The 13,831-nt window shown below is 38.2% G+C and overlaps 1 protein-coding gene across 3 annotated transcripts in view; it reads left to right on the top strand.

Moving 5' to 3' along the window:
* Positions 1-8,672, top strand: part of vdra (vitamin D receptor a) — a 74,164-nt gene extending 65,492 nt beyond the window's left edge. For 2 of the 3 annotated variants that reach the window (XM_081387111.1, XM_081387112.1), the window contains exons 7-9: positions 5,449-5,600; positions 6,649-6,765; positions 8,249-8,644. In XM_081387111.1, the coding sequence (XP_081243237.1) occupies positions 5,449-5,600; positions 6,649-6,765; positions 8,249-8,502 (523 nt within the window). In that variant the 3' untranslated portion in view covers positions 8,503-8,644. Of the gene's footprint in view, positions 1-5,448; positions 5,601-6,648; positions 6,766-8,248 lie in introns of all 3 variants that reach the window. The other variant, XM_081387110.1, reaches the window with a different exon arrangement.
* The last annotated feature ends 5,159 nt before the right edge of the window (positions 8,673-13,831 follow it).

The raw sequence follows: 13,831 nt of genomic DNA on the forward strand, positions 1-13,831 counted from the left end.
TATTCCAAAGCATTAAGTTCTGATTTTCACATCTATTCTCAGCTAATGGGTTTAAGTGATTTTTAGACGCAACATTGCCTGATTTTGCTGTTTCGTCAACGAAAATCATTCCAAACAAAGCCATAGCAACTGTTTTGCATCTCTGAACGACACACGGCGGTGTTTCCTTTCTGAATGAACGAATTGTTTGAATGAAGGGTATCCCAGAATGCATCTCACACTAACCAGCAAGTGTCAATAGTGGATGAGAAAACGTGCGTAAGTATTTCATGCAATAATCAGGGTTCGTACAACGTAAAGAGTCCTGGAAAACCCTTAAAAACAGCCATATTTACGAAGAGATACTTGAAAAGAGCTTGACTTATTTAAATACAATATATACAAAATTTCATTTTTTCGAAAAAACAAAACAAAAAACAAATACAATCTTTTCACGCAAAATTAACACTGCAGCCCGTCTGATAAACCCCCATCAGACCTTTTCTCGATATAAGTACGCCAATATTATAATATAAAATATTATTTTTACCGTTAAAATAACGGTATAAACCTATATATATTATTGTAAGTTGTATTTTTGATACATTATATCTGTAATTTGAGTTTAAAACATCCTTAAAAATAGTAAAGATAGTGTTTGATAAGTGCAATCTCTGATTGTAGTCCTTGAAAACCAAAAAAAGTAGTGCTTGAAGTCCTGGAATTTAATTTTACAGTGTCTGTACGAACCCTGGATAATGTAGTTAAGGCTCAAATTTGTGGCATACTAAAAATATAGGCTAATTTAAAATATTCATAAATGCTATAATAGTACTTATTACATGGCTTGGCTGAATTCCAATGTAGAATGCGGTCTGTTATTTCTTTATAACAGACCGCTGCGAAGTATAACAGACCGTTGCCATGAAAAACAGCGCGTTGCTATGGACGCGGAATGGACTATTTTCTTTGGCGGAAGCAATACAATCGTTTTTAAATCAATAAACTCCTTTTAAAATCAATAATTCGCGGCAAATTATTTAAGATCCCTCCGCTTCGCGTCGGGATCCCGTTCAGCCTGTCGGGGTTGTTATTCACTATAACAACCGGCTCACTATACATTATCCCTTACATAAATAACACTGAAACAACACTGTCCCTAACGTCCACCATCTTAACTGCGGTTACCTGAAGATTAATGGTTTTATTTACTTGCCAAAGCCAGTTTTTACTCCCATTTGGCGAGTGTTAATGTTGGACGTTTCGTTTCGGCACAAGCAACACCGAAGAGGAATCTGGAATATTTGTGTGATCTTGAGTGTTATTTTATGTCTATGTAGATTCATCTAAAACATCCAGGTAATGAAATGTTCAAACAACTTCTTTATTAAAAGTTCCTGAACTAGATCAAACATGTTATCAAGACGTTTGGGTGTAACCGAGTTGCATCCTGTGTTTACGACTGAAAATGGTGTTCAGATTGTTAATTTGTTTTTCTCATGTCTAGTGACTTTTAATGAAGAACTTGTTTGATCAGTGTTATTTCAGTTTTACAGTTTATATTTATAGATATAGATATATAGATTATAAATTACTTTTTAGTAATTTATTTTGCTGTGGTTTTGTCTTATTTTTTGTACATATGTCTATACTTTTTTATATTTTTACACTAATTTGATACACTATACTATATACACTATATAGATCTGACTATGTGAGACTATAGACTGTATAGATCTGACTATATGAGACTATACACTATATAGATCTGACTATGTGAGACTATACACTATATAGATCTGACTATGTGAGACTTTACACTATATAGATCTGACTATGTGAGACTATAGACTATATAGATCTGACTATGTGAGACTATAGACTATATAGATCTGACTATGTGAGACTATACACTATATAGATCTGACTATGTGAGACTATAGACTATATAGATCTGACTATGTGAGACTAGACAATATAGATCTGACTATGTGAGACTACACTATATAGATCTGACTATGTGAGACTATATATACACTATATAGATCTGACTATGTGAGGCTTTACACTATATAGATCTGACTATGTGAGACTTTACACTATATAGATCTGACTATGTGAGACTTTACACTATATAGATCTGACTATGTGAGACTATACACTATATAGATCTGACTATGTGAGACTATACACTACATAGATCTGACTATGAGAGACTATAGACTATACAGATCTGACTATGTGAGACTTTACACTATATAGATCTGACTATGTGAGACTATACACTATATATACCTGACTATGTGAGACTAGACTATACAGATCTAACTATGAGAGACTATACACTATATATATCTGACTATGTGAGACTTTACACTATATAGATCTGACTGTGAGACTATAGACTATATAGATCTGACTATGTGAGACTATACACTATATATACCTGACTATGTGAGACTAGACTATACAGATCTGACTATGTGAGACTTTACACTATATATATCTGACTATGTGAGACTATACACTATATATATCTGACTATGTGAGACTATAGACTATACAGATCTGACTATGAGAGACTATACACTATATAGATCTGACTATGTGAGACTTTACACTATATAGATCTGACTGTGAGACTATAGACTATAGATCTGACTGTGAGACTATAGACTATATAGATCTGACTATGTGAGACTTTACACTATATAGATCTGACTGTGAGACTATAGACTATATAGATCTGACTATGTGAGACTTTACACTATATAGATCTGACTGTGAGACTATAGACTATAGATCTGACTATGTGAGACTTTACACTATATAGATCTGACTGTGAGACTATAGACTATATAGATCTGACTGTGAGACTATACACCAGGGCTATTCAATTGGCGGCCCGCGGGCCACATGCGGCCCGCCAACCATCTCCATGCGGCCCGACGGCACCAACCTCCCTCCTCCTCTTTTCGCTCCGATTGACCTGAGAAACGTTTTACGTGTGAATATTTCAGCAGTTATTATATGTGTCCCGAATTTATGTCGACTGAACCAGCGATAGGCTACCAATCATTCGTGAATGAATCATTCTTTTGGTTCGATTCTTTCTAAACGCGCTTGCATAACGGTCTAAAACTATTCGGATTAATTCGGACTGCTCCGTCACTGAATCATCTGAAGCGGTTTCTCGTTCAGTACAGTTACAACAAATAGCGATGTTTTCAGTTGTTTCACTAGTTGTTTAAACACGGCCCAGCGCGGAGTTGCGTTTACTCCCGGTCCCGGACACACTTATATTAAACAGCGTTGCGACAACCAGTGGAAGCGTTTCAGTTCGACAGAAACATTTCTGTTACAAACCACAAATCACTCGATGATTTAATTAGTATTAAATCGGATGAAACAGCCTCAACATTCCCAACAAGACTGATGAGGAAAGCAGGAGAAACATTGTGGCATGAACGAAATTATAAGACTTTAAATCCCCTATCACCCTTACAAACATTTACCACATTTACTGTAGTAATTTACCATGGTTGGGCAGAAATGTGCAATATTTATATTGAATACTATGTAGTAATAAATAAATATAGTAATATATATACTATAATATTATATAGTATAATAGTAAATATAGTGATTTATATTGCATTAGATTAGGTGGGTAGAGGAATATATATTTAATGCTTGTTATGAAATTATGTCAGTTTCTTTGTAAAGGTGCGTATAGTTTTTAACTTGTGTTTAGGCATTTTTTATGCAGTGGGAGTGAGTAGCCTGTGGTTAACAAGTCTCACTGTCAGAATATTTTTATTTAAGCATAACAATTATAAATAAAATGATTATTATTTCTCACCAACAGCTATAAGTTTGTATAAATAATTTATTTGTTCCAATGAAAATAGTTGTACACAGCTGTAAATTATCAAGTTTTTATTTATTATGGTTTTATATATTTGCATACTGTTGGGTACCACATTTCCAAGTAAATTAAAATACCACACTTCTTTAGGGTTACTTTAGCTTATTTATTGAAACTGTTATGTTTCAATAAATAAGATAAACCCCCAAACCAACCCACCGGCCCACCTCAACTTTTCGATTTGATAATGCGGCCCTCGAATGAAACTAATTGAATAGCCCTGCTATACACTATATAGATCTGACTGTGAGACTATAGACTATAGATCTGACTGTGAGACTATAGACTATAGATCTGACTGTGAGACTATACACTATATAGATCTGACTATGTGAGACTATACACTATATAGATCTGACTATGTGAGACTATACACTATATAGATCTGACTGTGAGACTATAGACTATAGATCTGACTGTGAGACTATACACTATATAGATCTGACTGTGAGACTATAGACTATAGATCTGACTGTGAGACTATACACTATATAGATCTGACTGAGACTATAGACTATAGATCTGACTGTGAGACTTTACACTATATAGATCTGACTGTGAGACTTTACACTATATAGATCTGACTATGTGAGACTTTACACTATATAGATCTGACTATGTGAGACTTTACACTATATAGATCTGACTATGTGAGACTTTACACTATATAGATCTGACTATGTGAGACTTTACACTATATAGATCTGACTATGTGAGACTTTACACTATATAGATCTGACTATGTGAGACTTTACACTATATAGATCTGACTATGTGAGACTATACACTATATAGATCTGACTGAGACTATAGACTATAGATCTGACTGTGAGACTTTACACTATATAGATCTGACTGTGAGACTTTACACTATATAGATCTGACTATGTGAGACTTTACACTATATAGATCTGACTATGTGAGACTTTACACTATATAGATCTGACTATGTGAGACTTTACACTATATAGATCTGACTATGTGAGACTTTACACTATATAGATCTGACTATGTGAGACTTTACACTATATAGATCTGACTATGTGAGACTTTACACTATATAGATCTGACTATGTGAGACTTTACACTATATAGATCTGACTATGTGAGACTTTACACTATATAGATCTGACTATGTGAGACTATAGTTTGAATGAATCTGTATTCTTTGCGCGACACATTGACATTACAGCACAGAACGGCTCTATTCCTGACATTGTATAAGCATTAGTTTCATGTGTCACTGAACGGTAGAGAGACTCTCGGGAGCGTAAACGACACATGCTTTTAATTTTCCTGGGAAAAACGACTTCATATAAACATCAGTCTACAAGCCTTCATAGACAACATAGGAATTCGAACATTGGAAGAAGTTTCTAATTTTTGTGTAGATAAAATATTTCTATTATTTATATTTAATTTTGGCTTAATTGCACAGACGTTTTGAATAGTTAGTTAACAATAATAACCCTGCTTGATGAAGAGAGTGTGTGTGTGTGTGTGTGTGTGTGTGTGTGTGTGTGTGTCTGTGTGTGTGTCAGGGACCTGACGGCAGAAGATCAGATCGCTCTGCTCAAGTCCAGTGCCATCGAGATCATCATGTTGAGGTCGAATCAGTCGTTCAGTCTCGAGGACATGAGCTGGAGCTGCGGAGGACCAGACTTCAAATACTGCGTCAATGACGTCACCAAGGGTAACACACACACACACACTTAAGCGCTCAGACACACTTACGTGCTCACATACGCTCACACACTTATGCACTCACACACAGACACACGCTAACCTGACCCCTAAACCTACCCATCACACACACACACACACACACACACACACACACACACTCACTCACACACACACTAACCTGACCCCTAAACCTACCCATCACACACACACTCACACACTAACCCGACCCTAAACCTACCCATCTCACACACACACACACACACACACACACACACACACACACACTAACCCGACCCTAAACCTACCCATCTCACACACACACACACACACACACACACACACACACACACACACACACACACACACACACACACACACACACACACACTAACCTGACCTTAAACCTACCCATCTCACACACAGACACACACTAACCTGACCCCTAAACCTACCCATCACACACACACACACACACACACACACTCACACACTAACCCGACCCTAAACCTACCCATCTCACACACACACACACACACACACACACACACACACACACACACACACACACACACACACACACACACACTAACCCAACTCCTAAGCCTACCCATCACACACACACACACACTAACCCGACCCCTAAGCCTACCCATCTCACACACACACACACACACACACACACACACACACACACACTAACCCGACCCCTAAGCCTACCCATCTCACACACACACACACACACACACACACACACACACTAACCCGACCCCTAAGCCTACCCATCACAGAAAACTTATGGTATTAATGGTATTTTTCCATTTTTAATAAAACACAGTTTAGTGTGTTTTTAAAGTAATTTGAAATACGAGGAGTCAGGAAATGTCCTCATAAATCATAAATACCAGTGTAATACCCATGTTATTATACACATTTCTGTCCTCATAAATCACAAAAACACACTCATTTCACACACACTCACTCACACGTGGACACGCATGCTAACGCTCTCACCTGTGTGTGTGTGTGTGTGTGTATGTGTGTGTGTGTGTGCGCAGCGGGTCACACAGTGGAGCTGCTGGAGCCGCTGGTCAAGTTTCAAGTGGGTCTGAAGAAGCTGAACATGCATGAAGAGGAGCATGTGCTTCTGATGGCCATATGCCTGCTGTCTCCAGGTGTGTGTGCGCGCCACGCCTCCGGTTTCACTTCATCTCTGATGTCAGATATCAGACCGATTATTAATCGATACATTTTAAATAAGTGGCAAGAAGAGCAAGAATAATAACATGTGCAAGAATAATAAGCTTTATGAAACTCATCCGGAAATTACAACCAGACTTTTAATCGCTCTTAAAACTGGACTTGCTCTAGTGGTCTACACCAGATGACCTGTGGGTCACACGAGTCTGACTTCACCCAACTTTATGCATGTTTGTAAGATTCCTCTCTCTGTTAAACATATTTTATTAAATTGTCTTAGACTTAATATAAGTAGTATGCTCTTTTATGAAGTTACCTCACTTAAGGACTTTAGTAAGATTATGCCTGAAAAGGTTTTGGATTTTTTATCATATGTTAATAAAAAAAAAAAAAATTGTTTTTGAAAATAGCTTTGAATGCTGACATGGCACTAAATAAAACAATCTTTGATGCAATCAGTTGTGTTTCAGCACAGCACAGACCTGGAATACACCGATATACACTACCGGTCAAAAGTTTGGGTCACTGAGAATTTTAATTTTTTTATAGAAAGGATGCATTGAATGGAACGACTACTAGTCGACTAGAAAAACGTTAGTTGAGGGCAGCCCTGATTTTCAGGTCATAGTGAACGGCATGTACAGTACTGTGCAAAAGTCTTAGGCATGTTAACCCCCAAAAAATTTTAACACAAGTGCCAGTGCTTTTCACAGTAGCTTTGCAGGAAGGTTTCTTCAAGCGTCTCGGAGACGTTCCCGCAGTTCTTCTGGATTTAGTCTGTCTCAGTTTCTTCATGTAATCACAGACGGACTCGATGATGGAGAGATCAGATCAGACCGGCTGTTGTCAGACTCTTTGTGCATACACAAATCTCACTGGATTATTACAATTAATGGCAAAAAGAATGTTTGGAAATGTAAACTGATATTTCCTACTGACACACTACAGCAAAAGATAGAAATAACTGACTTAAAACCTTTTTTATTTTAGACTTTTGCACAGTACTGTATCTGTGATTTAAAAGCACCTGCTATATGACTTCATTAGTCTCGTTCACCAGCAGATCGTCCAATGCTTTTCTTAGTATTTTTGTCTTGTTTCCAGTCCAAATATCAAACATTTCTTAAATCAAAATGCATTTACTAGATGAGTGAAATTATGTCCTTTTTTCTAGGGAAATTAATCAAAATAAAAGTGAGTTGATGCTTAAAAAAAGCAAAATGATCTGCCAATGGGGAGAAAAATAATGTTGTTTCTGATTGAATTAAGATTATTTTTCTCCCCATTGGCAGATCATTTTGCTTTTTTAAGCATCAACTCACTTCATTTTGATTAATTCCCCCGGAAAACGGGACATCATTTCACTCATCTAGTAAATGCATCTTGATTTAAGAAGTTGTAGATACTTGGACTGGAAGCATGTTTTGCAGTGAATGACTGACTCTTGTGTTCCCGCAGACCGTCCGGGCGTTCAGGACCACGTGCGCATCGAAGCGCTTCAGGACCGCTTGTGTGACGTTCTCCAGGCGTACATCCGCATCCATCACTCGGGCGGGCGCCTGGTCTACGCTAAGATGATCCAGAAGCTGGCGGACCTGCGCAGCCTGAACGAGGAGCACTCGAAGCAGTACCGCTCGCTGTCCTTCCAGCCGGAGCACAGCATGCAGCTCACGCCCCTGGTGCTCGAGGTGTTCGGCAGCGAGGTGTCCTAGCATCCAAGGGCCCCCCGGAGCACTCCCGGACCCGCGCCGGATCCCGGACCCGGGAGCTCGGCGCTTCGGCTAGGAGAGCGTCACGGTTCACACTGCGGGGGGCGGTAGAGAGAGAGATGTGTGTGTGTGTGTGAGGGTGGTGCACAGGTCTGGATAATAGAGAGAGAGAGATACGCACTGCAAAAAATGCTTTTCTTACTTAGTGTTTTTGTCTTGTTTATCTAAATTAAGTGAGTTGATGCTTAAAAGAAAGCAAAATTATCTGTCAATGGGGTCAGAAAAATAATGTTTCTTTTTGAATCAAGATAATTTTGCTTTTTTTAAGCATCAACTCACTTAATTTTGATTAATTCCCCCGGAAAACAGGACATCATTTCACTCATCTAGTAAATGCATCTTGATTTAAGAATTTTTTGATATTTGGACTGGAAACAAGACAAAAATACTAAGTAAGAAAAGCATTTTTTGGTGTGTGTGTGTGTGTGTGTGTGTGTGTGTGTGTGAGTGAGGGTGGTGGTGCACAGGTCTGGATAATGTTGCGGAATTCCCGCTTTTATGCTACTGGGAATTTCCGAACGGAATGTATTAATAATGCATATACACTAATATTTATATTAGAGAGAGCAAGAGAGAGAGAGAGAGGAAAGGTATGGCCAGGTGATCCTCTGTTGTAATAGGATTGGCAGGCTCTTCTAGTTCATTGGATAAATGAGTGTGTTTGTGTGACAAAATTAGATTTAAATTCACAGTGGCTCTGTTTCAAAACCTAGCCAACGTCCTAGACAGCGTTTCAAGACATGGGTCACGAAAAGATTGAGCATCACACGTAGGCTTCTCACAGAATGCAATCCCATAATGCAATGGTGGGAAAAACCATCTTATACTGCGAATTATTATTATTTTTTTTTTTTTTGGAACGTTTCAATCGGCCCCATTGTTGCATTTCTATGGAAGAGGATTAGGGCCGAGCAAAAAAACAAAACAAAAAAAAAACATCTCAAGATTAAAGTCATTATAATGCGCGATTAAACTCTGAAAAACTTACAGAAAAAAAAGTGGAAATGCAATGTTGAGAAAAAACTTGAATAAACTTTATTGAGAATAAAGTCGTTGTTTGGAGAGAAAAAAATACGTAAAATATCTAGGAACACAATGTTGAGAATAAATCAATTAAATTTCGTGAAAAAAACGAAATAAAACGTTGAGAATAAACTGAATTTAGAGAAAGTCGTGTCAAACACTAGTCACTCAAACACTAGTCACTTTTTTTAGAAACCTCCTTTTCAGAACATTTTTGAGTTCACTAGGCTTTGGGACAGTTGCCACTTTGACTCACAATTGAGTGCAGATTTATGAGCCAAAATATCACAAAAATACGGGCCTGGCTGATATATAGATCTGTCAGTAGTATGCAAAGACACACACACTTTAAAATGAGAGTAGGGGGCCTGACCTGTTGGTCTGATGTCTGTATAGATAGAAACTTAGATGACCACAAGAGAGCTGAAACGCAGGAACCGGTCCTCGAGATCAGCCCGAATGCTGCTCGATATTATTTATCATTCATAACAAGGCCATCCGGCTGCTTCAACCTCACATTATCTGGATCTTCAGTGGAGATTTAGCCTTACTTTACCCTTAAAACAGATCTTTTATGGGTTCAGTACCTCTTTAAGCGTCAATTGCCAAATCTGTTGTGATTTTAATACGCAGAATATCATGTTTTTAGGAAGCGGATATGCTGTTTGATCATCAAATGTTGGATTTCACTCATGAAACCCAAGCAGAATTGGCTGTCAATCCATTTTTATGTAAATCGTCCCATAAAATAACCTGTTTTACCTCAAATTCAGACAATTTATGTACAATTGTCCACAATTTACACCTTCAAATGGTTCGTAAAATGGTTTTGCACAAATGCACCAATTTACACCCCAATCCCCCCAATAGTTTTAACTCCAAACGCTTTGAATTCATGATAATGTTGCATGAATTTAGTTTTATGAACGATTATGATCCCATTCCAGCGGGTTCTGTGCTGATCTCTTGTGGTCGTGAGCTGTAAATACCACTTGTTTCTGTACATATGTCTAATGAAACGGATAGGCTAATGCATTTAATCAACTGAGAAGAAGAAGCAGCAGCAGCAGCTTGGGAGAAATATGCAAATCTCATATTTTCATAACGTTTTCGGTGTCTTTTCTCTCTCAGATGACATTTAATAAGCTTTTACGACCGTATCTATTCCTGATGCTTTTTAGGTGCGAATTCCACATTGAATATATATAATGATGATCATGGCTTAGTTTTGTACGGATTTTGAGACGTCAAACTGGACTCTGTTTTTATTTCTGCAAAACCGCTGCCTCGTTTTTTGAGACATCAAACTGGACTCTGTTATTTTTTTATTTCTGCAAAACCGCTGCCTCAAACCAGCCAAACTGAAACACACACAAACACACACACAAAACAGTCCGTTTCAAAGGACTCGAGGAAGCTTTAACGTTACTGCGGGTGAAACGGGAAAAGGAGATGTTAACGAAAAGACACGATGTCTGCTTTATCTCGGCTGCAAACGAAAGACTTTTCGAGAGTTTGGACGAACGATACGTGTATATACCAGTTCACGATAAGCTTCGGATGGATTATGCTAGTTTAATTAGCTAAGAATGGAGTGTTTTGGCCCCTTTTCACCCACAGATCCAGACCAGTCTCTGCCTCCATTGCCTCAAACACAACTGGATCACTTGCATCCGATCAACAAGGGAAATAAAACAAAAGCTCTGGATTCAACCGGACCTCAACAGCCAAACAGTTTTGGGTTTTGCTTCATTGGTTGTCAACGGATGGTTAAAAATGGGTGTCTCTGAATCAGTGTTTCCACGAGGGGGACGTAGAAGAACATCTATGCACTTTTGGATCAGCCAACTTTCGACCAGCTTATGTCTGGAAACGTTGGTAAAGCTCTTTGTGCTGCGCAACTAGACTAAAGAAACCCAGTGCTCATCAATCCCATCATGCACTGCACTTTCCCTCCCTGAGAAATCCTCTTAAAGTGGGTTTCTTGAGTCTAGCTGAAGGAAATTGACACGGGTGAAACGAATCGTTTGTTGACTGACTGTCTGAATGCTGATTGTTTAAGGAAAACACAAACCACCAGGTGCCGTTGTTAACCAAAATGAACTACCTCTCTTCACACATCATTACACCATTTCAATGTTTGTTCGTTTTCTTTTTTTTTTTTTTTTTTTTTTTTAGAGAAACACTAAATCCCTTACTTATTTATTCTTCTCTGACTCAAATGCTGGACTGTTTTTACCTCAAGACGTCTCCATAAGCTTGCAGCTTAAGCGGCGCTTTACTCGCCTGTAATTGCGTCCATCGTATTTACAACTCGTGAATACAAACTTCCCAGTAGGACTTGTTGTCATCAACCCAAGGCGGATGTTAATGAGCATTTCGTTTGGACGTTATTCCAGACGAAACGCAACTCCCGCTAGCCTAACCGCTAGCATCTGTCAGTATTCACGCTTTCTCATGCAGAATGTCAAAGCATTGACAACCAAGCTAGCTAATCCCAAAGTATCCTAAATAAGCTAGTTTTAAGTATTGTCTGTCAAGCACTCTCGCCGTTTGAAAACTGTGTATATCTACATTAGCAAGCCTTGCATGTGCATTGAAGTTCTCATCTGTATTCAAGCCGATAGCAGAAACACAACTCTCTCGCTGCTCTATTTCTTTCATATTTCTCTTTGTCCCAATATTCTGTCCGGATTGTTTTAACCTCAATCAAGGGTGAAGGGTGAAGCACGTAGTATTATTTATAATAATAAATGCATTTATTATTATTATTAATGATATCCCAGACAGCAACATAGTTTCAGCCCAGATTCGGTACATGTGGATTCAATGCGTTCCGGATCTGGGCTAATTATAATAGTTAGATAATAATTGATGCCATTTATTCTTATTATTATCTCAATGTTTTTGAATACACCCTCCGAACATTGACGCTGCTTCCCTTTGCGATGTTAAAATCTGGTTTTATTCGAGGTCCCACCTCCGACGATCTGGACACGCCCCTTTTTCTTTCTCTCAGGCCCTGTTTACACCTTTATTAAGATGCGTCTTGGTGGATCGGATCAAAAGTAGACGAGAAACACATTCCCGAGGTTTACACCTCGTGTTTAAATCCGTCTCTTTTGTCCACTATCCACCACTTCTGTCCTGATTTCTTCGAGGGGAGGGTCTATGCAAATTATATAAGCAAAATGATCAGCCATTGGGGAAAGAAAAATAATGTTGTTTCTGTTTGAATTAAGATTATTTTTCTGACCCCATTGGCAGATCATTTTGCTTTTTTTAAGCATCAACTCAATTCATTTTTATATATTTCCTCAGAAAACAGGACAAAATATCTTATGTCATTTTACTCACCTAGTAAATGCATCTTGATTTAAGAAATGTTTGATGTTTGGACTGGAAACAAGACAAACATTTTTTTGCAGTGTAATACCAGATGTGAACAGGACCTAAACACCTTCTATCAACTAAACCTTCACTGTCACCTTCATTTCACCATCCATTTCCCCCTAAACCACACACACACACACACACACACACACACACACACACACACACACACAGATTCTCCACCAGCATTTGCTTTACAGACAGATATACTCAGCGTAGAAGTCATATTTGGTGTTTTATCAGTGATGGAGAGACTGACATGTCACTTCCTGATGTTTTGACACTATTAGATCCGGATTCTCCATGCTAGCTCAGTTAAAGACCTCTTTGTGCCTACAACAAACAAAGCCTTATTTTGGGAGCATGTCAGGGTTTAGTTTCAGTGCATCTTCTGTAGTTCTGTCCATTCATTCATGAGATTGACAATCACAGTCAAGACTGAACACACGTTACATTGGGAAATTAAGTGTTGGTGTTTGACTCTCAGGCCAGAAACATGCTTTACTGAAGTGTGCAGATGTGAATGTTCAACTAACACTGCAAGTGTGCTGTTAATGGGTTCGTTTTTGAGTTAGTGGGTGTTTAGAGTCGGCATGAAACTGAAGTTACGATCGTATTTTCTCCTCTATTGTGACGTACACTTCCGTTCAAACGTTTGGGATCGGCAAGATTTTCAGTGTTTTTAAAAACAAGTCTCTTATGCTCACCAAGACTGCATTTCTTTGATTAAAAAAAACGTAATTATAGAAATCAACACTTATCGAGCAAGGATGCACTAAACTGATCAAAAGTTACAGTAAGGACATTTATAATGTTAACAATAGATTCTCTAGAACTCTCTATTCATCAAAGAATC

This window comes from Scardinius erythrophthalmus, assembly GCF_964197995.2.
Source record: "Scardinius erythrophthalmus genome assembly, chromosome: 15".
Classification (NCBI taxonomy): Eukaryota; Metazoa; Chordata; class Actinopteri; order Cypriniformes; family Leuciscidae; genus Scardinius; species Scardinius erythrophthalmus.